The sequence below is a fragment of the Bos taurus genome, chromosome X (genome assembly GCF_002263795.3).
Source record: "Bos taurus isolate L1 Dominette 01449 registration number 42190680 breed Hereford chromosome X, ARS-UCD2.0, whole genome shotgun sequence".
In the NCBI taxonomy this organism is placed as follows: domain Eukaryota; kingdom Metazoa; phylum Chordata; class Mammalia; order Artiodactyla; family Bovidae; genus Bos; species Bos taurus.
Window position 1 is genome coordinate 51424458 of NC_037357.1, and position 27476 is coordinate 51451933.

General features: G+C 39.1%; 1 protein-coding gene across 10 annotated transcripts in view; it reads left to right on the forward strand.

Moving 5' to 3' along the window:
* SYTL4 (synaptotagmin like 4) overlaps window positions 1–27476 on the forward strand; it is a 121962-nt gene that overhangs the window by 42941 nt on the left and 51545 nt on the right. For 8 of the 10 annotated variants that reach the window (XM_059883407.1, XM_059883402.1, XM_059883403.1 and 5 more), the window contains 4 exons: window positions 18834–19005; window positions 19247–19462; window positions 19599–19708; window positions 19946–20048. In XM_059883407.1, coding sequence (XP_059739390.1) covers window positions 18896–19005; window positions 19247–19462; window positions 19599–19708; window positions 19946–20048 — 539 coding nt within the window. In that variant the 5' untranslated portion in view covers window positions 18834–18895. Of the gene's footprint in view, window positions 1–14792; window positions 14891–18833; window positions 19006–19246; window positions 19463–19598; window positions 19709–19945; window positions 20049–27476 lie in introns of those variants that run through there. The other 2 variants (XM_024987981.2, NM_001192433.2) reach the window with 2 other exon arrangements.

Here is a 27476-nt window from a genome sequence, read left to right on the forward strand (position 1 = left end):
TTCACTATGTATCTTTATGAGTCATTTTAAATGCAGTCTGGGACAGTGTATAAATATCTTTTAAACTGATCACTTCTAATTACTAACATTTGCTTAATATTTATGCTTGTCAGCTACTTCCCTGCAGAGACGTATGGTGACTTTCTATCTGGGCAAGAATGCTGATTTGATTTCTCAAATTTCATAGTAAGATGTCAAAACTGCAATTTGCTCATATATTTTCTAAAGCATATGGTTAATAATAATAAAATTAAACAGCTACCACAATTGAATGCTTGTTCTAGACCAGGCACTATGTTGTGCTCTTTACTCGTGAATATACTTGAATCCTCACAGCTTTAAGTGGCTCTTATTATTAATCACTTTTTGCAGATGGGGAAACAGATTCAGGGAGGTTGAATAACTGGCCCAAGGTCACACAGCTAAAAAGTAGTGAACTTATGATTTGAACGCTCTAGATCCAGTCCTTGTAGGCACTTTTCTGTGCCATACTGCTCTTAATTAGAAACCTAGCAAATCAGAACTCCAAGTCCTAGTAGAAGAGGCTGTTCTGTGTTATAGAACATTCACAGGTCTGGCAGATTTTATCTCAGTGTTAAATCTTCAGTATGGCCCCTTTCCATCTCTTCTATCACTGCCCTCTACTTTGGGCTCTCATCATCTTCCCCTGGATTTATACTAGATCCTCCTCGAATCTATATTCTGCAAAACTGTCAGAGTGATCCAAAGAGTCCTTGCCTTCCTGAAAAGTCTTCAGTCATTTCCATTGTCCAAGGCTAATTATCCATGTCTCTGAGCATAGCATATCAAGCTCCTCCTTTGATCCCCATTTGCCTCTTCCACATCCTTCCTTACAATTTGCTATACAATATCAGTGCACTTCTTGCCTGTACCACATTGCTTTGTGCCTCTATGCTTATGCTTTTGCTTTTGTAAATGCTGTGCCCTCTACCTGGTTAACCATCTAGTAGATATTTACAACCATTTCATGTGCTACTGCTGTTTCATTCTAGTTCCCTTTCTGCAAGCTGGAATAGATGCCCCAACTTGGCATTCTCATAATACCCTGTGTGTATATTTCTTTGATTACCATGTTCTTTTATGACTGTCTCTCTTAAGTATTTCCTTCGGTAGACTGTGTGTTCTTTGTGGGCAGATACTCTGCATTGTTTTGTGAGCACAGCACTTAGCACATAGTTGGCCTTCCTAAATAGTCAGCAGTTCTGTAAACAGTGCAGAATACAGAGCTCCACGTCAGGGAAAGAAGTAGAATTTCAAAGGCCTGAAGCTACACAGACATTCAGAGATAACTACCAGTACAGGAGAGGGAGATCTCACAGAATAATCTTTGGGGCCAGATACATTTACATCATTTAATCTAGGAGCCAGAAGGGACTTCAGGGGATGAGAGTGGGAGTCTGTATCCAATAAAAATTGGAAAGATCTGAGAAACCAGACTTAGCACCTTTGCAGTTTGAATCTACCTTAAATTTGTCTGAGCAACCTTGACTAGATATAGAAGACAGAGACATTTTAATAAACATTTAGATTTCTTTTCTTGGACAGACATCACCTTAAAATTGAAAGGGACGATTGATAAAATAACCAACACAGTATCCTAATGTAAAACTTTTGTTGACTATAAGCAATGTTGCATGTCACTCAGCTGTTACCAACCAAGAGGATGTTCTCAGTTGGTGCTTTTGTGTATAGATGGCTGGATCCAAACAAGGGGATTTAGGGAAGGCCTGCATCCCTGGGAACTTTCTTTTCTACATGGAGACATTTTTGGGGGGCAAGGGTGAGTTTGGCAGACTCACCACATAACATGTTTTGGTTTCATTTCTCCATGCTCTTAAATCCTCTCTCTTTTGCCTTTAGATTTTAAAATAATTAGTTCTTTTCCTCCAAAGTGGGCTGGATTTTGCTAGGTATGCTTCACTCATGTTTTGGAAACCTGCACACATAATAGGTATTAATCCTGACTGTGATAGATTGGTCTGCTTCAGATACGGTAACTGCCTTCATCACAATTAGCTAATAGAGTCCACTGTGGAATGTACCTTGTGGCAGCAGCATCTTCATTCATTAAGCTGCCCTTCTTGCATCTGGGCAACTGCATTACAGTCATCAGAATGATTTATTCTTTCCTAATTAACATATAACTATATGTAAGCAGAATCATGATAATACATGGCAATTAGTGAGAATTGTTTCTCTTCACCCTCCTCTAAGCAAATTGTTTCCCAACTTTTTGATCACTCTCCCTTACCAGCAAAATTTTTGATCACCTCTAATATACTCAAGGGCTTCCCCAGTGTCTCAGTGGTAAAGAATCTGCCTGCCAAGGAGGAGACCCAAGTTCAATCCCTGGGTGGAGAAGATTCCCTGGAAAAAGAAATGGCAACCCACTCCAGTATTCCTGCCTGGGAAATCCAAAGGACAGAGGAGCCTGGTGGGCTACAGTCCATGGGGTCACAAGAGTTGGACATGACTTAGCAACTACACAACAACAAAAAATACACATAAATTTATTTACAAACTATATATTTCTCACTGTCCCAATATTTTATAAGGCATTTACAAAAATAAAGAAGGGTATGAGATGAAATAAACCCTCTTTAAGATTAATTTTAATATTTATTAATACTGTAACAACCGTTGCTCTCTCACTTTGAGAGCAGTGACACTGTGGTGCTTCATTTGAACAAAATTTTGGTTTATGGTATATGGCTACCTGAGGGTCTGATTCTAAGTTGTTTATCTTAATACTTGATTTTTTAAAAAAAATTATTTTTCATTGTGCTGGGTGTTTGTTGCCACACAGGCTTTTTCTCTGGTTGCATCAAATGGGGCTACTGTTTGTTGCAATCCATGGCTTCTCATTGAGGTAGCTTCTCTTGTTGCAGAGCACAGGCTCTAGGTCGCCCAGTCTTCAGTAGCTGCAGCTTGTGGGCTTAGTTGCTGCACAGCATGGGATCAGGTGTCAAACCTGTGTCTCCTGCATTGGCAAGCAGATTCTTTACCACTGAGCCACCAGGGAAGCCCTTATACTTGAGTTTAATGACTGTTGTAGCTGAGAAAGGATACCTCACAAAACGAGAGGGAGAGGGTGAGATGATTTGGGAGAATGGCATTGAAACATGAATAATATCATATATGAAACGAGTCACCAGTCCAGGTTCGATGAAGGATACTGGTTGCTTGGGGCTGGTGCACTGGGACGACTCAGAGGGATGGTATGGGGAGGGGGGAGGGAGGAGGGTTCAGGATGGGGAACACGTGTATATCTGTGGCGGATTCATGTTGATATATGGCAAAACCAATACAATATTGTAAAGTAAAAAATAAAATAAAAAAAATACAAAATAAAGTGCATTGTTGGATGCACTTACTAAATAACAGTATAAATATTAATTTCAGGAAGTAGTTATACAGACGTTTTGTTGTTGTTCCATCTTCTTAGCTCTCAGCATGCTGTCTTTTCGTCTTTTTAACATACGGTTCAATACTCATGGAATATCTTCATTTGGAAGGGTTAGAAAATGAAATACATCTCTTAGGTAATAATTAAATAATAATAGAAAAAAATTTCAAATCTACTCTGTATTCTTTATAAAAGCCCCTTTGATAAAAAAATATTTTACTGTTTGAATGTATTTAAAGTCTCCTACTGCCTTAGAGGTATTTTGAGAGTATAAAGCTGCTGGTTACAAAATGTTTAGTTACATTTAACCTTAAAACTTTAAAAAGTACGTTTTTAAGTCATCATTTACATACAATAAGCTGTGCATATTTAAAGTATACAGTTTAACAGAATTTGACATCTCTGTATATCCATGAAACAATTACCAAAATCAAGAAAGTAATCATATCTATTACCTTCAGAAGTTTTGCTTTTGCTATTTTGTAATCCTTCCTTGGAGGAACCTGGTGGGCTACAGTTCATGGGGTCATAAGAGTTGGATACCGCTTAGTGACTAAACAAACCACACCAATCCTTCCTTCCTGTTCATCTCTGTATTATATCCCTGTTTTCTCACAACCACTGATCTGTTTTCTGTCACTATACATTATTTTTCATTTTCTACCAGTTTTATGTAAATGAAATAATGTACTACTGTGTGTTCTTTTTTGTCTGATTTTTTTCAGTCAACATAATTAGTTCGATATTTGTCCATATTGCTGTCAGTAGGTCAGTCTGTTCTGTTGTTGAGCAATGTTCCATTATATGGATATACCTCAAGTAAGAAAAATCCATTCACCTTTTCATGGGCATTTGGGTTGTTTCCAGTTTTTGGCTATTATGAATAATGCTGTTATTATCATTCACATGCAAGTCTTTGCATGGACATATGCTCTTGCTTTTCTTGGGTTAATACCTAGATGTGGAAAGTCTGGGCCATATGGGAGATACATGTTTAACTTTTTGAGAAACTACTAAAATGTTTTCCAGCATGGTTGTATCATTTTATTAATACATTCCCACTGCAGTGTGTGAGAGTTCCAGTTGCTTCAAATCTTGGCCAACATTTGTTAAGTTTTTAGTTTTAGTCATTCTAATAAGTGAGTAGTGGTATTTCGTTGTGATTTTAGTTTGCATCTCACTAAGAATTAATGATGTTGAACATCTTTTCAGATGCTTATTTGCTATTTATATGTCTTTGGTGATACATTTGCCTAAATTTTTGGTTCGTTTAAAAAGTTTAGAGTTTTTTTGTCTCAAAAATCTTTATTTAAGTAAAGATAAACATCAACACACATAAAGCATTGATTTTTCTTGGCTCTTGTGTCCCAATCCTGTGTTTCTTTTTTTTGGTGGGGGTGATTAGCAAGAAGTACTTTTTTTTTTTTTAAATTGGAGCATAATTGCTTTACAATGTTGTGTTAGTTTCTGCTGTACAACAGCATGAATCAGCTATAAGTATACATATATAGCCTCCCACTGGAGCCTCCCATCCCTCTAGGTCCTCACAGAGCACTGAGCTAAGCTCCCTGTGCTATACAGAAGCCTCACACTAGCCATCTATTTTACACAGGGTAGGCAATGGCACCCCACTCCAGTACTCTTGCCTGGAAAATCCCATGGACAGAGGAGCCTGGTAGGCTGCAGTCCATGGGGTTGCTAAGAGTCGGACACGACTGAGCGACTTCACTTTCACTTTTCACTTTCATGCACTGGAGAAGGAAATGGCAACCCACTCCAGTGTTCTTGCCTGGAGAATCCCAGGGATGAGGGAGTCTGGTGGGCTGCCATCTATGGGGTCACGCAGAGTTGGACACGACTGAAGTGACTTCGCAGCAGCAGCAGCAGTATATATATATGTCAGTGCTACTCTCTCAATTTGTCCCACCCTCTCCTTACCCCACACCATGTCTGTTCTCTACATCTGCATCTCTATTCCTGCCCTGCAAATAGGTTCATCAGTACTATTTTCTAGATTCCATATATATGTATTAATATATGATATTTGCTTTACCCTTTCTGACTAACTTCACTCTATATGGCAGATGATAAGTTCATCCATATCACTACAAATGACAAATTTCATTCCTTTTCATAGCTGAGTAATATTCTATTGTATATACATACCACTTCTCTTTATCCATTCATCTGTTGTTGGACATCTAGGCTGCTTTCATGTCCTGGCTATTGTAAATAGTGCTTCCATGAACACTGGGGCACATGTTTCTTTTTGAATTATGGTTTTCTCAGGATGTATTCCCAGTAGTGGGATTGCTGGGTCATATGGTGATGTTAATTTTCATTTTTTAAGGAACCTCCATACTGTTCTCCGTAGTGGTTATATCACAACAGTGCAAGAGGGTACCTTTTTCTCCACAGCCTCTCCAGCATTTATTGTTTATAGGTTTTTTAATGATTATGGCTGTTCTGACTGGTATGAGGTGATACCACATTGTAGAGTGTAGTTTTGAGAGTACCTTACATGTTCTGGATACAAGTCATTATCAGATATACTGTTTAGAAATATTTTCTTCCCGTATATATAGTTTTTAAAAAATTTTCTTATTAGCATTTTTCAAAGAGCAGAGTTTTTAGTTTATGTTTTAGCAAGTTCTGGATCATGTTTTTGCTATTATATCTAAGAAATCTCTGCATTTTTTGCATATGTCTACCCAGTTTTCTCAGCACCATTTGTTGGAAAGACTGTCACTTCTCCACTGAATTCCCATGCATCTTTTAAAAAAAATAATTTTTGACTGTGCTGGGTCTTCATCATTGCATGCAGGCTTTCTCTAGTTGCGGTGAGTGAGGCTACTCTTCGTTGCTGTGTGCAGGCTTCTCATTGTGGTAGCTGCTCTTGTTGTGGTGCGCAAGCTCTCGGCGGGTGGGCTTTAGTAGTTGTGGTGCTTTGGCTCAGTAGTTGTAGCACATGGGCCTAGTTGCTCCACGGCATGTGGGATCTTCCTGGACTAGGGATTGAACCCATGTCCCCTGCATTGGTAGGCAAATTCTTAACCACTGGATTACCAAGGAAGCTCCTCCCTTACATCTTTATCAGAAATTAAGGGACTATAAACATAAGGATTTATTTCTAGGCTCTGTTCTCTTCCAGTGTCTACCTGTATTCTACTAAAACACTCCCTTGATTACTGTAGATTTATAAGTCTTGAAAACAGATTGTGTAACTCTTTTAATTTGGTTCTGTATATGTCTTGAACTTCACAATATGTTTTATAAATTGTTTTGCTTTAAGGAGTCAATTATATTTTAAAGGAAACTTAAATAAGAAAATAATATTTTTTACCTGCATATTTTGGAGTAGGAAATGGCAACCCACTCCAGTATTCTCGCCTGGAAAATTCCATGGGCAGAGAAGCCTGGTGGGCTATAGTCCATGGGATCGCAAAGAGTCAGACATGACTGAGTGACTAAGACACACACATACCCACATATTTACTATAGCATGTGTTCTTCATTACTTTTTATAGATCCATATTTCTATTATTTCTATCTGGTGTTATTTTTCTTCTGCCTGAAGGACTTTCTTTAACATTTTTTATAGTTGCAGATCTGATTGTGATTAATTCTTTCAATTTTTACATTTAAAAAAAGTCTTTATTTCACCTGTTTCTGAATGACATTTCACTGGGTTTAGAATTCTAGGTTGGCAGATATTTTCCTTTCAGTATTTTAGAGATGTTCCACTGTCTTCTCGTTTGCATTGTTTCCAGTGGTAAATTTACTTTCATCATTATGTTTATTCTTCTGAGTATGGTATGTTGTTTCTCTCCTGCCTCCCACCTGCTGGCTGCTTTTAAGAATTTCTCATTATCTCTAGTTTTAAAAAATTTGACTATGCTGTCCCATATGGTGCAGTTTTCTTTCTGCTGCTTGTGAAATTCATTGAGCTTCTTGGATCTGTGAATTTATACTGTTCATCAAATTTAGAAAAAACTTGGACCAGTATTTTCTCAAATATTTTTTCAGTGCCCCCATTTCCTTTGGTGACTCCAATGACATGCATATTAGGCAGCTGAAAGTTGTTCCACTGCTCAATGCTCTGTTTTTTTCTGTGTTTTTTCTGTTTCATTTGAATAGTTGCTATTGCTGTCAACTTCAATAATCTTTTCTATTACAATGTGTAATCTGCTATTAATCCAATTCTGTGTATTTTTCATCTCAGACATTGTTTTTTTTTTAAATTAATTTATTTTAATTGGAGGCTAATTACTTTACAATATTGAGGTGGGTTTTGCCATACATCAACATGAAGACATTGTTTTTTATCTCTAGGTTTGATTTGAGTCTTTTTAAAAACACCTTTCATGTCTTTATTTAGCTTTTTAAAATATGGAATACAGTTACAATAACTCTCTTAATGACTTTGCTAATTCTAACATTTGTGTCCATTCTTGGTCAGCTTTTGATTAATTTTTCCTCTCATCATGAACTGTATTTTCTTGCTTTTTTGCATGCCTATTTATTTTTTATTGGATACTAGATATAAATTTTACCTTGTTGGGTGCTGATATTTTTATATTAGTACAAATATGCTTGAGCTCTGTTCTTGGATGCACTTGAGTTACTTGAAATAGATTAATCCTTTCAGGCTCTTCTGTTTAGATTTGTTAGGCAGTGCACAATCTAGGACTAATTATTTCCCATTATATAGGCAAGATCCTTCTGAGTACTCTGCCCAGTACCCTGTGAATCATGTGGTTTTCCAGTTTGGTGGAACAGGCACTATTTCTGGTCATGTTTGAGTGACAGGCACTGTTCTTTTGAATCCTTTCAGCTAGGGTTCTTTCTCTGGCCTAGTGTAATTTCCTCACAGACATGCCACATTGTTTACCCGTCCTTTGCTGAATATGTGAGGGAGACCCTCTGTAGACCTTCTGCACTTCTCTCTCTGTGACTCTCTCAGGTACTCTGTCCTATGAACTCCAGCCAGACTCTCTGTCACCACAACTCAGGGAGTTCACCGGGTCCTGCCTGTATTTGTCCTCCCTGCACTATGGCCTGGAAACTCTCTCAAGACAATGAGCCTGGAAAGTCAGAGGGCTCACCCTGTTTGCTTCCTGTCTCCCAGGGATAACAGTCCTCCATTTCCTGATACTCAGTGTCTTCAAAATTACCATTGTTTTATATATTTTATTCATTTGGGGAGGTGGAGGGGGTCCAGGCAGGGTAAAAATCCATTCTTGGCCAGAAATAGAAGGCCACTGACATTTTATAATCCCCAATTTTCATGAGCAATTGTAATTTGTAGCTCCATTTCAGTTCTAATTTTTCAAAAAATGCATACATCATCATGTTTCTTGACATAGCTAGATCAGTTTTAAATATCTGTTCAAAAGTATACAGAATGACATGCAGCAATGCAAGTCTCTCCATATCACTCATCAGTTTCTGTCTAAAACATACTATCATTTGCTTAATGATAGCAGTTTCATTAAGGGTTTCTTGGTTAAACTAATGTCCTTTGAAAGACACTGGTTCACTTTTTCATTTTCAGTGAGCTATAAACTTTACCAAAATTGTCCATTGCCCTTGGCCCAAACAGCAAAATGCTTTTGTCCTATCACTTAAGTGGGACATGACTGATGATGGAATAGGATTTATATGCAAAACCATCACATAATTACTACCCATAGGTTTAGAGGAATAATTTAATACTGGTTCAGTCTTTTTACCGTTAAGCGTGGGTCAGTTTTTCTGGAATTCTCTGTCATCTCTAAAGTTGTCAGCATAGTTTCTCACTGAATAAAAGGCCTGAAACTTTAAACTTAAATGCAGTTTAACTCACAATTCATCTGTATTCTTTAATAGAAAATCAATGTCACTTTGTAAGACCCAGTTACATCTTAAAGAACAAATACACATATAAAAACTGACAAAAATAAAAATAGCTAAACCTTAGAGTTTAGCACTCTCTCTGTTCACATTACTTTGCTGCTGCTGCTGCTAAGTTGCTTCAGTCGTGTCCGACTCTGTGCAACCCCATAGATGGCAGCCCACCAGGCTCCCCTGTCCCTGGGATTCTCCAGGCAAGAACACTGCTGCATATTTTAAAAACTCATGAATCTTTATAGTAAACCCAAGACAGTAGGTACCGTTTTCTTCCTTTTACCAGTGAAGAATTTGGGAGTTTACCATGTGGTGCTAGTGGTAAAGAACGCCCCTGCCAGTGCAGGAGACATAAGAGACATGAATTCGATCCCTGGGTTGGGAAGACCCCCTGGAGGAGGGCATGGCAACCCACTCCAATATTCTTGCCTAGAGAATCCCATGGACAGAGGAGTCTGGAGGGCTATAGTCCATAGATTCACACAGAGTCAGAAATGACTGAAGCAACTTAGCACACATGCACAGTTTTCTTCCTTTGACCAATGAAGAAATTGAAGCACTGAGAGGTTTGGTAGCTTGCCCAAGGTCACACAGATAGTCATTAATGAAGTTGGGATTCATACTCAGGCAGTTGGGGTCCAAAGGCTATGTTTTTGGCCTGATACCAGACTGCCTCAGGAATATAAAAACACTTTGCTCTCAGCTCTAGTGCCACTCTTCAGTTTCTGTGAGTTTAAATTTAAACATATAAATACAAATAGATTTCTGGGTGAAGACATTCAGCAAAGTTTATTGATCTCATATTGTGTATCAGACACTGTGCCAAGTAAGCTCTTGGGGGTACTAAGTCCAGATACAGTACCTACCTTCAAGAAGGCCACATCTGGTAGAAGTTTCTAGTTTGAGCATAAGTATTACCATCTTCCCATTTACATGTGCCATGTGCATTGCATGTTTGAGAGAGGGAGGGGTACCGATGTGCCCAACAAATTAAACACAAAAAAATCTGTTTTATTTGCTGGCCACTACACGGACATTATTTGATATTTTTCTAATTCACATTAGTTTCTGTTTTGGGAATACCACAAAGATTTTAAATCAAGCACTGTTCTTACAAGGAATTCTATGTCTTTGATGGTCTTTTTTTTTTAATATTTTGGTCATTGCCCAAGATCATATAACTGATAAAAATCTTTGCTCTATTTAGCTGGTCTTCAGAATTTAAGTGGAGAAGGCAATGGCACCTCACTCCAGTACTCTTGCCTGGAAAATCCCATGGATGGAGGAGCCTGGTAGGCTGCAGTCCATGGGATCATGAAAAGTCAGACATAACTGTGCGACTTCACTTTCACTTTTCGCTTTCATGCATTGGAGAAGGAAATGGCAACCCACTCCAATGTTCTTGCCTGGAGAATCCCAGGGACAGGGGAGGCTGGTGGGCTGCCATCTATGGGGTCGCACAGAGTCAGACACCACTGAAGTGACTTAGCAGCATCAGCAGCAGCAGCAGAATTTAAGACAATTAAGAGAGCTCCCCCACCCCTTCTTGAAAACTAGCTCTGTTAGTGTTGGTGTTAATGTTCTCTTAATCTACAGGAATAGGGTATAAAATAGATATATCTCTTTAGATAAATAATTCTACATATGTTCATTATACCAAGATTATTGTGTTGTTTAAGTTGTTTACACACACTAAGTTTTTATCTGCTGTGCTATCAGTAATTGAGAGAGGTATATTAACCTCTGATTTTAAAAAACTAATTTATTTATTTTAATTGGAGGCTAATTACTTTACAATATTGTAGTTAACTTCCCATTTTGATGGTAGATTTTTCAATTCCCTCTTGCTTCCTGGTAGCTCAGTGGTAAAGAATCTGCCTGCCAGTGAAGGAGACATGGGTTCAATCCCTGAATTTGGAAGATCCCCCAGAGAAAGAAATGGCAATCCACTCCAGTATTCTTGCCTGGAAAATCCCATGGACCGAGGAGCCTGGCAGGCTACAGTCCATGGGGTTGCAAAAAAGTCAGACATGAGTTAATGACTAAACAATAGCAGCAACTTGATTTGTAGGTATTTGCATTACAATATTTTCCTGAATTTTGAGTAATAAGTATTTGTAACTTTATAACTCAATGCACCATCTTTCCTAAAATATCTTCTTGTGGGCAGGAAACCCATAAGATGTTTCATCTGAGTCTTGACACCCCACAACTAACGTGGAACAAACTGTCCATCAGAGCTTGGGTTTGGACACTCATGTTATCTGAGCTGGGGTTCTTTTCAGTGGATAATCCTTACACTTTTGACTGGATAGTGATAGTTGCTCAGTTGTGTTTGACTCTTTTTGGCTCTGTGGACTGTAGCCACCAGTATACCTGTAATTGAATTTCAGTGAAGGACTAAAGTTTTCTTGGGCTTTGGTCTCTCCATTAAATCCTAGTACTGTGTTTGTCAATTGGGAGAAAATGAAAGGTCACAGGTTTTCTGTGATGCAAATCTGTCTGGCTTTCTTATTTGTGCCTCAGTATTTTTTTGAATTCTATTTTTCAAAATGTAATATGCTATTTGCCATAAAAATATATCACTTAAGTCTTTGCAAATACCTTGTTTTCGTTTATGAATTTCTAGGAAACATGCCCTATGGTATGGGCATGGTGGTGGTGGTGAGGCAGGGAGCAGGTTTCTTCTTTAAGATGTTAATGATAGGTTTAGTACAGTTATGAAATTATGATTTCTTCTTTGGCATATGAATTATTAAGAAGTATCTTTAAATTTCCAAAAAGTATCAGGATTAAAGATTATTTTTTGTTGTTGACTTCATATTTAATTTTCTTGAGGTCAGAGACCATGGTCTGTATGAGAATGGGTTTCTTTGAAATCTACTGAGACTTGCATTATAACTTAGTACATGATCATTTGGTGGGGCGGGCAGTAAATGTTCCAACTGGATATAGAATTCTACATATGTTCATTAAATTAGACCTATTTTGTTCAACTTGTCTTATATTTAGTAATTTTTTATCTGCTTATACTATTAATAATTGAAAGAAGTATGTTATTTCCCCTCTTTTTTTAAAAAAAATTCTATTTTATATCTTGACTACACCTATCAGTATAGTGCTAATTTACATAGATTGCATCATATTTTCTTTTTAAATTGAAGTATAGTTAATGTTAAAGGAAATGAACCCTAAATATTCATTGGAAGGACTGATGCTGAAGCTGAAGCTTCAGTACTTTGGCTACCTGACGCAAAGAGCCAACTCATTGGAAAAGATCCTGATGCTGGGAAAGACTGAAGACAAAAGGAGAAGGGGACGACAGAGGGTTAGATGGTTAGATAGCATCATCGACTCAATGGACATGAATTTGAACAAACTCCGGGAGATAGTGGAGGAGAGAGAAGCCTGGCATGCTGCAGTCCAGGGGGTTGCACAGAGTTGGACACATCTCAGTGACTAAACAACAATAATAATAGTTAATATACTTTATTATATGTTACTGCTAAGTCTCTTCAGTCGTGTCCGACTCTGTGTAACCCCAGAGACGGCAGCCCACCAGGCTTCCCCGTCCCTGGGATTCTCCAGGCAAGAACAATGGAGTGGGTTGCCATTTCCTCTCCAATGCATGAAAGTGAAAAGTGAAAGTGAAGTCGCTCAGTCGTGTCCGACTCTAGTGACCCCATGGACTGCAGGCCACCAGGCTCCTCCATCCACGGGATTTTCCAGGCAGAAGTACTGGAGTAGGGTGCCATTGCCTTCTCCGTTATTATATGTTACATATAGTTATATGTAAGGTATACAATATAGTGATTACAGTTATTAAAGGTTAGACTCCATTTAGAAGTGACAGTGATAGAGTTAGTCACTTAGTCATGTCCGACTCTTTGCAGTCCCACAGACTGTAGCCCGCCAGGCTCCCCTGTCCATGGAATTCTCTAGGGAAGAATACTGGAGTGGGTAGCCATTCCCTTCTCAAGGGGATCTTCCTGACCAAAGGATTGAACTCAAGTCTCCTGTATTGCAGGCAGAATCTTTATCATCTGAGCCACCAGGGAAGCCCAGACTTCTTTTATAGTTATTATAAAATATTGGCTATATTCCCTGTGTTGTATCCTTTTGGCTTATTTTATATGATCTCTCATTTTGATGGTAATTTTTCAGTTTCTTTCTCTAGTTGTACATAATCTTCTGTTATATATTTGGAGGGATTTTCTGAGTGCATGTTAATAAAACATACTTGATTTTTTTAACTCTATGTAGTAGTCTTATCTTTTATAATGATTTTATTATTTTTAAATTTTATTTTTTAGCTATTAATATAACTGTCTCAGCTTTATTTTGGTTTTCATTTACCTGGTATATCTTTTTTCCATCTTTTTACTTTCAGTCTTTCGTGATCTTTATGTTTTAGATGTGTCCCTTGTGAAATGGCACATACCTGGATTTTTAAATTTTATGTAGTCTGTTGCTGCTGCTGCTGCTGCTAAGTCACTTCAGTTGTGTCCGACTCTGTGCGACCCCATAGACAGCAGCCCATCAGGCTCCCTGTCCCTGGGATTCTCCAGGCAAGAACACTGGAGTGGGTTGCCATTTCCTTCTCCAATGCATGAAAGTGAAAAGTGAAAGGGAAGTCATTCAGTCATGTCCGGCTCTTAGCGACCCCATGGACTGCAACCCACCAGGCTCCTCCATCCATGGGATTTTCCAGGCAAGAGTACTGGAGTGGGGTGCCATTGCCTTCTCTGATGTAGTCTGTTAACCTCTGTATCTTAAAGTATGAATTTTACTTATACATTTAAAAATGTTAGTTGATATATTGGAGCTTTTTTTTTTTTTTAACCATCTTATGTTTAGTTTTCTATTTATTTCATTTTTCTATGGTTTTTCTTCTTGCCTTTAACTTTTTTTTTCCTTATTCTATTTCCCCATTACTGACTCTACAAGATCACATCTCAAGTGAGCTGGCTAGTAACAGGGTTAACATTGAAAATAGCAACCTATCATCTAAGGTGAGGTTGAGGATGGAATGTAGCTTTACTGAAAGTAGTCAGATTGGCAAGTGATAGGGCAGAGGAGGCAAGAAGCTGATGGAGGTCATGGCTTATATATTCTCCTTGGGGATGAGAATTAAGAGTATTTCCTCAAGACTACCTAAGAAAGGGCCTGTGAAAGAGGCTTAGCATCTTATAATTCAGTAAAGACCAAGAAATAGTGAAGTCAAGAAAATGTTGATACTTCCAGAACCTGTGTAGCTTTGCTGTGATGTTTATATGCTCTATTATCTTGTTAATAATTAGTTTAATTACTTTTTATTACCTTTGTCATGCTGATGGATTCTAAAAGTCTACCAGGCTCCTCTGTCCATAAGATTTCCCAGTCAAGAATACTAGAGTGGGGGGTTTCCTAAGTGGCTCAGTGGTAAAGAACCTACCTGTCAATGCAGGAATACTGGATTGGTTGTCGTTTCCTTCTCCAGGGGATCTTCCTGACTTAGAGATCAAACCTGGGTCTCCTGCATTGCAGACAGATTCTTTACCATCTGAGCCACCAAGGAAGCCACCAACCGAACTAAAGGCAAGTAAAAAGACTTATAGATGACAGCGAGGGTACAGCTGAGGTTGTAGACCAGCAATTATTTAGGGCCTGGGTATAGGAGCAGACAAGGCAGACTATATAGCCTTGGTACAGGTTTGGGATTTTGATGGACAGTTGCTGCAGTGGGATGAAGGTGCATGGATATGGAAGATATTGGTGAGAGTGGTTCAAATGTAGCACTATCTGGAGTCCAGGATGGATAGGGAAGGAAGATAGATCAATGGGAGGCAAGTAGACCAAGAGAAAGTAGAGGGAAGGCTCAAGAGACTATGGTCTTGGTAAGGTTGTAGATAGGTATAGTGGGATTAAGCTGTAATTGAAAAATAGGGATTCTTGAATTTAAGATTTCAGAGAGTCAGTCCTGGTTGGTCAACTCCATGAGTGAAAAATAAAGGGAAGATGTACAGTATTAGCAGTTCCATTTTGTTGTCATGCTATCTTTGATTCCTCAATGACACTCTTACTTCCTTGGCTTTTACTACTAGTTGGTCTCATTATTGTGCCAGTGTGCTTGTCTCATCACAGAACTCTGCTGCCTCTCCATAAATATCAGTTTTCTAATAAATTTGGTTTTGCTTTCATTTCCAGTGTGTCTGTGCCATCCTTGGTCTTTAATTGCCAGTCAATTGGTGATACCTAGTTTATCCAGGAGCCGCTGATTTTTTGGGCCAGTTCTTCAACCATAATCACACATATGGGAATTCATTTCCACAGTGCTTTTGATTGCTGTGTTCAATATTTTATAATTGTTTTGGCCATGGGCCTGCCTGGATAGAGCCAGTGGAGCACTAGCTCTTGAATGCAATTGCCTGGGCTTGAATCCTAGCAACCTTGAATTACCCTCTGTTTATTCTTGGGCCAGCTAACCTAACCTCTCCTGAGTCCTCATCTATAAAATGTGGATAATAATAGTACCTCATTCTTGGGGTTGTTGTAAGCATTAAATTAATGTATGTCAAGTACTTGTTGCCTGGTGTGTAATAAATTCTCAATGAATGGAACTATTGGCGTTGATGATGACAGTGATGCTGATCAACAGTGGTGGTGGCATAAACAGCACTTTGTGCCAAATACAGTGTTAGGTGCTGGGCCAGATACATAGAATGATGTTGAAAAAGTCCTTCTTCTCATGGAGAGTATATATTCTCCTTGAGGGTGAAAATTAAGAATATTTCCTCAAGACTTCCTAAGAAAGGGCCTATAAAAGAGGCTTAGCATTTTATAGTTCAATAAAGACCAAGAAATAATGAAATCAAGAAAGTGTTGATATTTCCAGAACCTGTGTAGCTTTGGTATGTTGTTTGTGCTCTGTGTGCTCAGTCGTGTCTGACTCTTTGCGACCCCATGGAGTGTAGCCCACCAGGCTCCTCTGTCTGTGGGATTCTCCAGGAAAGAATCCTGGAGTGGGTTGCCATTACTTTGTTTGTACTCTCTATTATTGTCTTGTTGGTAATTAGTTTTAAAAAGTGAAAGCACTTATGTAATTTCAAGGGAGAACAGAGAAGGTAAGTATGATCCTCATTTTTGACTCTCAGTATGACTACAACAAAACTTCTTGCCTTACTTCTATACCTGTTTCTTCTCTTACAGCCCCTGTCACTGTTACAACTCTTACTAGCCAGGTGTTTAACTTTGACATGCCCACTAGGCATCTTTGCCTTCACCTTCATTCTTTCCATTCAGTCAGTCACTCCATTTTGTCAATTCTACCTCTCAAACCTATTTGTGTTCTCTTGTCTTCCTGTTCTGGTTTAGGTCTACCCTGCAGCAGATTCAGTGAGTACATGTATTCCAAATGTGTGTTCAAAACACTGATGGGATTTTTAGCGCACATTATTCAATTTTCTTGACACCTTTGAGAAGTTGTTCATTTTGTAGTTGAAAAACCAGAGGATGACAGAGATACAGTGACTTTGCCCAGTTGGTTAAAAGCATAGTTAAATAAACTTAGGTTGTCTTTTTGTCCAGTAATCTGTCTTCTTTGAATGTTTTCTTTCTTGAAATTTAAAAGTAAAACTTATGTGTAAAAAAAATCAGAGCTGTATAAAATAAAAAGTAAAAGTTGCCCCCCTCAGTTCTGCTTCTCAGGAGGAACCAATGATAATGGGTTTTGTTCTAAACTTTTTTCTTTGCATATACAAATGTATAGATAGATACTTTAGCAAACAGATCATTCAAGTATAGTCCTAAAATGACTCTTATTTTTCACTCAAGATCTATTTTCATACAGATCTACCACATTTTAAAAATGGATGCGTAGTATGCCATCATATGGAAATATTATTTTGTTTAATGATTTCTTTGTTAAAGAACTTGTTTTTGCTCTTACAAATAATACTACAATAACCTTCTTGTACATACACCTTGCATACACATTTATGTGAATATTTCTATTAGCTAGATTCTTAGATGTGGTATTGCTTGCTTTTGGAGTATGCACATTTTATAATGTGTTATTGAATCTGAAGCTTGAATAATTTGGCCACCTGATGCAAAGAACTGACTCATTGTAAAAGACCCTGATGCTGGGAAAGATTGAAGGCAGGAGAAGGGGATGACAGAGGAAGAGATGTTTGGATGGAATCACTGACTCGATGGACATGAGTTAGAGCAAACTCCTGAAGTTGGTGAAGGATAGGGAAGTCTGGCATGCTGCAGTCCATGGGGTCGCAAAGAGTCAGACTTGATTGAGCAACTGAACAACGATGTGTTATAGTACTTCAATTTGTCTTTTGAACCAGCCTTTCATACTATAGCTAGAGTGATCTTTGTAAAACAAATTTGAGTATGTGACTTCCCAATATCAAAAACAAAGCAGCAACAAAGGTGTTTGATGGATTTTTATTCGCTGTGTCATCAATTTACAAATTCTTAGTTTTTAAGAGTATTTGAGAATTACATAATCAGGTTTCCAGCTATATTTCCTACCATTCTCCGCAACGAACAAACATATACTCTGTTCTATAAGGCAAAATCCACCTGTTCTATAAAACCTTCCACATGTATGTAGTTCTGTCTCTTCCCTCTCTAGGCAAGATAGAACAAATTACTCCCTTCTCTAAGTTCCCACAACAATTTATTATCCCTCTAAGAGTCAGACACGACTGAGCGACTTCACTTTGACTTTTCACTTTCATGCATTGGAGAAAGAAATGGCAACCCACTCCAGTGTTCTTACCTGGAGGATCCCAGGGGTGGGGAGCCTGGTGGGCTGCCATCTATGGGGTCGCACAGAGTCGGACATGACTGAAGCGACTTAGCAAGAGTGCTTAGTACACTGTACTGTGTTTGTGTGTACCTTTCTCCTTTGTGATCTTCTTCAGCACAGGAACTGTGCCTCACTCATCTTTGTATCTGTAGCACTTTGCACAACGCCTGTCAGAGTGGGTTCTCAACAAATGTGGGTGAAATAGGTGAAGATATTCTTGAGGTAGTGTTAGCAATAAGAACTTTGGGAGATAGAGTAGGTGATGGGCATTTTGAAGTGTAGCAGAAAGCTGACTGAATCCAGGACTCTGGTCAGGAAAGGTTTGGAAGGAAATAGGCTTCAACTGGCAGAGGTCCCTGTGTGCTTTTCTCCACTACAGAGATCAGCTATCTGATTATTTGACTTAATAGATTTGTGACTTGAGAACATTAAAAGTATTGAAAATTAGATAATTGAGGATCCACTTGGTAGAAGGAGAATTTGACTCAGCTGTTGTGTCCTCTTTCCAGACTAAGATGCTTATGTTGAAAGACCCAACTGTTTGCCAGAGTCATGAATAAATTTTTCTTCTTGAAAACTTAGTCTCTTCATTTTCAGGGTAGGAGTTGCCTGGAAGTGGGAATGGCGCGTTGGTCACATGGGCTGTGTTGTCTGTTGAGCCTGCTCAAGGGGGAAATAGTTATCTGTGCAAAATTAGTTTTTATCTTATTTCAGGCAAATCTGGTGGCCTGGTAGATTTGAAGAAAGAAGAGTAGAAGGAAAAACTAGGACAAGTCATGTCGGAGATACTTGATCTCTCTTTTCTGTCTGAGGTGGAAAGGGATTTGATCCTCAGTGTTCTACAAAGAGATGAGGAACTCCGAAAAGCAGATGAGAAAAGGATTAGGTAAGAGTCCCAGAAAAATCATGTTCCCAGGCCTTTAACCAATGATAACTGGACTTTTCCTTATACTTCTTATCTAACTTTCAGAGGAACTTGTGTATGAGGTTTACAACTCCTCACTGGGTCAGGTTGGGCTCTGTTGCTTTCACAGAACTAAATAGTCACTGTCTCCACCTCTCAACCCATCTCTATCCAGCCCATGCAGCCTCCAAATCACTTGTGCTTCTCTTTTGGGTATTGGCAGGCGACTGAAGAATGATTTACTGGAGATAAAAAGGAAAGGGGCCAAAAGGGGCAGCCAGCGCTATAGCAATCGGACCTGCGCCCGGTGCCAGGAGACCCTGGGCCGTTTGACTCCCAAGACCAACACTTGTTGGAGTTGTAATCATCTGGTGTGTCGGGACTGCCGCGTTCAGGAAAGCAATGGTACCTGGAGGTGCAAGGTGTGCGCCAAGGAAATGTGAGTGTTACTTAGAGTTGAGAGAAGAAAGAGGGCCCCAGTTGTGGTTAGCATTTCTCCCTTTGTCCTTTATTAGTTGAATGTCAAGGGCCATTTTTAAAAAATCCATTTCTTGTTTTCTTTTATTCCTTCCCAGAGAGCTGAAGAAAGCAACTGGAGACTGGTTTTATGACCAGAAAGTGAATCGCTTTGCTTACCACACCGGCAGTGAGATAATCAGGATGTCCCTGCGCCACAAACCTGCAGGTACCAGACCTGTTGGGATATGGTTCCTTGAGGTGCTTGACTTCAGTCATAGACCCTCTGGTGTGGAATCTAAGTGTATTCTTACAGGTGGTGTGTCTTCCTTCATTCCGTGGGCTCAACCCATTTGTGGGCAACATAAAGACTATGTTGCCATCCTTTCTGTAAGCATGCTGTGTTCCCCTTCCCCCACATCCCCCCCATCATCACCCATATGCCATGCTTTTGTTTGTCTTGAAGTGAATAAAAGAGAGACAGTGGAACAGTCTCTCCTTCATCAGTCACAATTGGGTGATATCTGGCCAGGAAGAAAGATCATTCAGGAGCAACAGAAGGAGCCCAGGTAAGAACCAAGCAATCATTTAAAGAAAAGACTATACATGCCTCTAATTGTTTTATTTTTTAACTTCTATTTATAAAATAATAGATATTCATTGTTGGAAAATTTGGAAAGTACAGAAAAGAGTAAACAAGGAAGAAAAAAAATTCCTAATCCTGTAACCTACATATAAACATTAACATTTTGGTATATTTACTTTTTTTTTAATAAGAACAATTTGAAGACAAAATACAAATAACACAAACTCATTATTAAACATTTAACCAGTATAGAAAACAATAAAGAAAACAACAAATCACCCAAAACCTTACTACCCCAGTATTCATATTATATGAAGTTATTTCAGATATGTTTTTTGCATATGTATAGATAAAGGGATGGGTGGATGGATAAATCAAAAAAACTTTTATAATATTGGATCATAATATATTAAATTAAAAGCTTTGGTTCATTATACTTGAATTTAACAGAATAAACACTGAAATAAAATGCAGGAATCACTAATCTTCAGATGAATGTTTCTTTACTGTAAAGGATATTAATCATTAATATCCCTCTAAACTTAAGAAAAAATATTATGAAAACCACCGAGCAGTTAGTCATTTTTGTGTAGTATCTTTCTGGTAACAGCCTTATCAAGCTATAATTCAGACCATGTAATTCACCCATTACTAGTGTACAATGACGTAGATTTTACAGAATTGTGCAACCACCACCTCGATTGATTTTATAACTTTTTATTACCTTAAAAACAAACCCTTGTACCCTTTATAGCTATCACTGCCCCCCACCCACCTCCATATCATTCCCCATCCCTAAACAGTCTCTGATCTACTTTTAATTTCTGTGTTGGACATTGTATTTAAATAGAATCATAAAATATGTGGTCCTTTGTGACTGTTTTGTCTCATTTAACATAATGTTTTCAAGGTTCATCCATGTTGAAGCATGTATCAGTACTTCATTTCTTTTTATTGCCAAATAATATTCCATTATATGTAAATACCCCCATTTGTTTATCCATTCATCTGTTGATAGATGTTTGGGTTCTTTCCACTTTTTGGACCAATGCTATTATGAACATTTGTAATGAGTTTTTATGTGGACATGTTAGTCCCTCAGTCGTGTCTGACTCTGTGACCCCATGGACTGTAGCCTGCCAGGCTCCTCTGTCCATAGAATTCTCCAGGCAAGAATACTGGAGTGGGTAGCCATTTCCTTCTCTAGGGGATCTTCCTGATCCAGGGATTGAATCTGAGTCTTCTGCATTGCAGGCAGATTCTTTACTGTCTGAGCCACTATACTTTAATTTAAAAATAAATTAAAAATAATGAAATAAAATACTTAGGGAAAAAAGGAATTGCTGTTTATATACTTCTTTTCTATAACCCAAGGGAGGGGTTACAAAGGGATAGAGATACCAAGGGAACATTTCATGCAAAGATGGACACAATAAATGACAGAAATGGTATGGACCTAACAGAAGCAGAAGATACTAGGAAGAGGTGGCAAGAATACACAGAAGAACTATACAAAAAAGTTCTTCATGACCCAGATAACCACAATGGTGTGATCACTCACCTAGAGCCAGACATCCCGGAATGTGAAGTCAAGTGGGCCTTAGGAAGCATCACTACGAACAAAGCTAGTGGAGGTGTTGGAATTCCAGTTGAACTATTTCAAATCCTAAAAGATGATGCCAGCAAATTTGGAAAGCTCAGCAGTGGCCATAGGAATGGAAAAGGTCAGTTTTCATTCCAATGCCAAAGAAAGGCAATGCCAAAGAATGTTCAAAGTACTGCACAATTGTACTAGCAAAGTAATGCTCAAAATTCTCCAAGCTAGGCTTCAACAGTACGTGAACCAAGAACTTCCAGACATTCAAGCTGGATTTAGAAAAGGCAGAGGAACCAGATTTGAAATTGCCAACATCTGTTGGATCATGGAAAAAGCAAGAGAGTTCCAGAAAATTATCTACTTCGGCTTTATTGGCTACTCCAAAGCCTTTGACTGTGTGAATCACAACAAACTGTGGAAAATTCCTAAAGAGGTGGGAATACCAGAGCACCTTACTTGCCTCCTGAAAAATCTGTATGCAGGTTAAGAGGCAACAGTTAGAATTGGACATGGAAAAAAAAAAAAAAAAAGAATTGGACATGGAGCAACAGACTGATTCCAAATCAGTAAAGGATTATGTCAAGGCTGTATATTGTCACCCTGCTTATTTAACTTATATGCAGAGTGTGTCATGTGAAATGCTGGGCTGGATGAAGCACAAGCTGGAATCAAGATTGCCAAGAGAAATATCAGTAACCTCAGATATGCAGATGACACCACCCTTATGGCAGAAATAGAAGAACTAAAGAGCCTCTTAATAAAAGTGAAAGAGGAGAATTTAAAAGCTGGATTACAACTCAGCATTCAGAAAACTAAGATCAGGGCATCTGGTCCCATTACTTCATGGCAAATAGATGGGGAAACAATGTAAACAGTGAGAGACTATTTTGGGGGGGCTCCAAAATCACTGCAGATGGTGACTGTAGCCATGAAATTAAAATATGCTTGCTCCTTGGAAGAAAAGCTGTGACCAAGATAGACAGCATATTAAAAAGCAGAGACATAACTTTGCCAACAAAGGTCTGTCTAGTCAAAGCTATGGTTTTTCCAGTAGTCATGTATGGATGTGAGAGTTGGACTATAAAGAAAGCTGAGCAGCGAAGAATTGATGCTTTTGAACTATGGTGTTGGAGAAGAATCTTGAGAGTCTCTTGGACTGCAAGGAGATCCAAACAGTCCATCCTAAAGGAGATCAGTCCTGAATATTCATTGGGAGGACTGATGCTGAAGCTGAAACTCCAATACATTGGTCACCTGATGCGAAGAACTGACTCATTTGAAAAGCCCCTGATGCTGGGAAAGATTAAAGGCAGGAGGAGAAGGGGACAACAGAGGATGAGATGGCTGGATGGCATCACTGACTCGATGGACATGAATTTGCACAAGTTCTAGGAGTTGGTGTTAGGGAATCCTGGAATGTTGCAGTCCATGGGGTCGTAAAGAGTTGGACACGACTAAGCAACTGAACTAAACTGAAGGGAGGGGCAAAAGATAACTTGGGGATACTGGGTTTCAGTCTCCTGAAATTCTCGTGTCTTGTTGTTTTTCAGTCTCTCAGTCATGTCCTACTCTTTGCAACCCCATGGACTGCAGCATACCAGGCTTCCCTGTCTGGCTCACTCAGTCTTAAGTGTCTGGTCTCACTCAATCTAGCTCTATATGCATCCTCTAGTTCATACCAGTGCCCTGAGAGATGACATCCCACAGAAGGCTTGTCTGCCTTGGTTGGGGTGCCCATTGATATCTGGTGTATAAATCTTGAGGATTTTTGTTTTCTTTATCTTACCTCAGGATTCCCTACTCATTCACTTGATCTGTACACATTGGAAGATGTTTTGCCAAGCTAGATCTTTCTTCTGTTTTATTAGCCTTCACTTTTCAAACTTCATATCTTGAGGCTTTATTCCTTTCCTCATTTGGTTGCTGCTGGCGAAGTTTTGACTTTTTATTTGTGTTTTTTCCCCCTAACTTTCCCTCATCCGAAGAGAAATGAGATTTTATCATGTTTTATATGATTGATGAAAAGCAATATAGAAATATATCAAATGAGTCCCCAGTAAGTTTACTTTTTCTGCCCCAGATAGTTCTTATTGTCATTAATAATTCTGGTGTATAGACTGCCATACTGTCTCAATGTACAAATATGAGTTGGATTCTTAAAATTTTAATTTCTTTTTACAAAAGGATCATACTGTATACATTGTTGTTGTTCAGTTGCTAAGTTGTGTCTGACTTTTTGTGACCCCATGGACTGCAGCATGCCAGGCTCCTCTGTCCTTCATTATCTCCCGGAGTTTGCTCAAATTCATGTCCATTGAGTTAGTGATGCTGTCTAACCATCTCATCCTCTGCTGTCCCTTCCTCTTCCTGCCTTCAATCTTTCCCAGCATTAGGGTCTTTTCCAGTGAGTCAACTCTTCACACCAGGTGGACAAAGTGTTGGAACTTCATCATCAGTTCTTCCAATGAATAGTCAGGGTTGATTTCCTTTAGGATTGACTGGTTTGATCTCCTTGCTGTCCAAGGGACCCTCAGGGGTCTTCTCCTGAAAATATAACATTGGCATCTTTCTATGTCAATGATTCGACATAGAAATGATTCGAAAGCATCAATTCTTTGATACTCATCTTTCTTAATTCCTTTCTTTGGGCTTCCCTGGGAGCTCAGATGGTAAAGAATCTGCCTGCAGTGCAGGAGACCCGGGTTTGATCTCTGGGTCAGGAAGATCCCCTGTAGAAGGGCATGGCAACCCACTCCAGTATGCTCGCCTGGAGAATTCTATGAACAGAGGAGTCAAGTGCCTACAGTCCATGGGGTCGCAAAGAGTTGGACACGACTAAGTGACTAACACTATGCTTACTATGCTTTCTTAATTCCTTCAGTATTTTCATCACCCCATTTTTGAACTTGGTGTCTATTAGACTGAAGAGATCTATTTCGTTGTTTGTTCCTTCAGGGGAGTTCTCTTGGTCTTTTAACTGGGAGTGGTTCCTCTGCTTCTTTATTTTGCTTATGTTTCTCTTTGTGAGTTTAGGAGAAACAAATATCTACTTTATTCTAGAAGGGCTGTTTATCTGCAGGAGTGTTCCTGCATAGCGTAGTGTGTTTAATATTTTTTTGGCATGAGGGCTGTTTTTGGTTTGGATGCTTGCTGTCTCTTTCCTCAGTGTGTGTTGGCTGTTATCCCCTTAACAGGGAGAGTGCAAGTGCGCTCCCAGGAAGGCAGGTACAGCAGTTGGCACCCGGTTGTGGGGCCCTCAGTGGTAGCAGCAGACTGTGCACTCTTCTGGGGTTTGAGATGGCAGTGGTGGCTCGCACCCACGCCTGGAGCTTTTGTAGGCAGTGCCTTGCCAATATGAGAGTACATGGTTGGGGAAAGAAGCTTCTATGGCGAGCCCACCCCTCTCCTAGCTCACCGCCCTCTAATGGCACCTTGGCTCTCTGGTGGGCCCAGGCTTCTTCTTGTACTACCGTTATGTGGCGCACCGCACACTAGCCCCCTCAGGCTGTCTTTATGTAGGCAACCCCAGTCTTCTCCCCAGCTCTGGCCTCTATAACCTGATACTCAGCACCTAGCCCCCACCCGCCCCAACAGACCAGTGTCTCAGGCTGGGGAATGCCATTGGCACTGTCTGTGCAGGTCCCTGTCTGCTTTGCCCTCTGCAGACCTGTTACTACACTCTGCTCTGAGGCTCTAAAGCTGCCCCTCTGTCCTGGCTGATCTCTCGCCAGTGAAGGAACTTTCCTATGGGTGGAACCCTTTTCTCTTTCACAGTTCCCTCCCAGATCCCTCTCAGGGGCACAGGTCCCAGTCCTGATTCCTTTCTCTCTTCCTTTTTCCCTTTGTCCTGTCCAGTTATATGGACATTTTTTTTGCCCTTTGGAAGTCTGAGGTCTTTCAGTAGGTATTCAGTGAGGATATTCAGTGAAAATATTCAGTAGATATTCTGTGAGAATTGTTTCACATGTATTTTTTATATATTTGTTGGAGAGGTGAATTCTTTGTCCTACTCCTCTGCCATCTTGACCTGATCCCCAACCATACCAATTTTTGATGAGGATGTAGAGCAACTGGCATTCTCATACAGTGCTGGTAGGAACGTCCAATGGTGAAGCCACTTTGAAAAAGAGTTTAGTAGTGTCTTAACCAGTTAAACGTGCACCTACCTTGTGAATCAGCCTTTAAATTTCTAGATATTTACTCAAGAGAAACACAAAAATACGTCCATACAAAGACTTGTGCATGAATGTTCATAGCGGCTTTGTGATTGCCAAAACCTAGAGATAACTCCAGTGTCTATCAGCAGGTGAAAGGATAAACTTTGCTTTGTTTATACAGTGGAATACTACTCAGCAATGGAAAGGAATGGATTACTGATACATGCAGCAACATGGATGAATCTTGAAATAATCATGCTGAGTGAAAGAAGTCAAACAAAAAAAGAGGACCTACTGTATGACTCTGTTTATATAAAATTCTAGAAAAATCAAGCTAAATGTTAATGACAGCAGATCAGCACTTACTTGAAGACAGGTCTGAGGAGGGAAAGATGGACTATGAAGGAGCATGAGGAAACTTTGGGGAGTGATAGACATGTTCAGTAGCTTAATTGTGGTGATGGTTTCACAAATGTATACATATAGCTGATTCATGTCGATGTATGGCAAAAAACATAGTATTGTAAAGTAATTAGCCTCCAATTAAAATAAATAAAAAAACTCATCAAATCAAACACTTAAACACGTGCACTTTATTAATGTTAGTTATAGCCCAAGGTGCAAATGGAAAAAAAATGACAGAAAAATATAACATTAGCAGGGGTCTGCCTCATTCTTTTTGTTCTCATATGGTGTGTCATTGTATGTATGTACTATGATTTTATCCACACAGCCTTGGTTGGGTGACTCATCTGTTTTAGGTGATGAGCCCCTCCCCTTCTTTTGTGGATAAGAATGGCTTTTATTTTCTGAACTTGATTGAACACATCTGACATCACTGGTCATAATGTAATTTCTGAAGCCCACTGCTTCTGGCTATCTATGACTTCTTGTCTCATTGAACCCAGAAGACTTTCATTTATCCTAAACATGAAAACGGATTAAGTGGCCATAAATGATATTTTTCATAAAATTATGGAGCCTCACAAATAATCTAATTCAACTCCCTTATTTTTGCAGAAAAGAAAGCAGGGTAAGTGATTTACCTCAGATCATTAGATAGTTAGAGCCCAGGACTCCCATCTCTAAGTTTATTTTTCTACTGCACAGATGTCAAATAATTGCTTTTTTGCCCTAGAGTGGTTTGTATCAGCTTTGGATCAGTACGTATTAATCTTTAGGAAAAAATACAAGCAGAAAACACTCTCCATGGACCACTATTAAGCTATCTCTCTAGAGGAATGGTTCTGCTTTGGGTTCTTTGTTCTTTAGAGCAAAGAGAGAAAAAGAATGATTCTAAAGTGAAAATGAAATCAAGCTCCCTGCGTGTTTTTGACTATAAAGCTAATATATCTCTCAAGAAATGACACTGTTTCACCTCTGGCATGCCCTAGGATTTCAACCCCTGCTGTTTGTTTTCATAGAGATATCTCAAATATCATGTTATGATAACTTGGAAAGTTTATTCTCTCCTGCCTAAGACGTTATAGATTTTGGCTATTTCATTCTGTGTTCTTTTCTTATTAATTCCTTCATTTGTTTGTCTATGAATGCCTACTATTTTCCAAGCACTGTTTTAGGCAATAGTATATACTGGTGACGACAACAAAGTTCCTTGCTTGAGGAGTGTAGATTTGGTAGTGGGGGACACAGACAG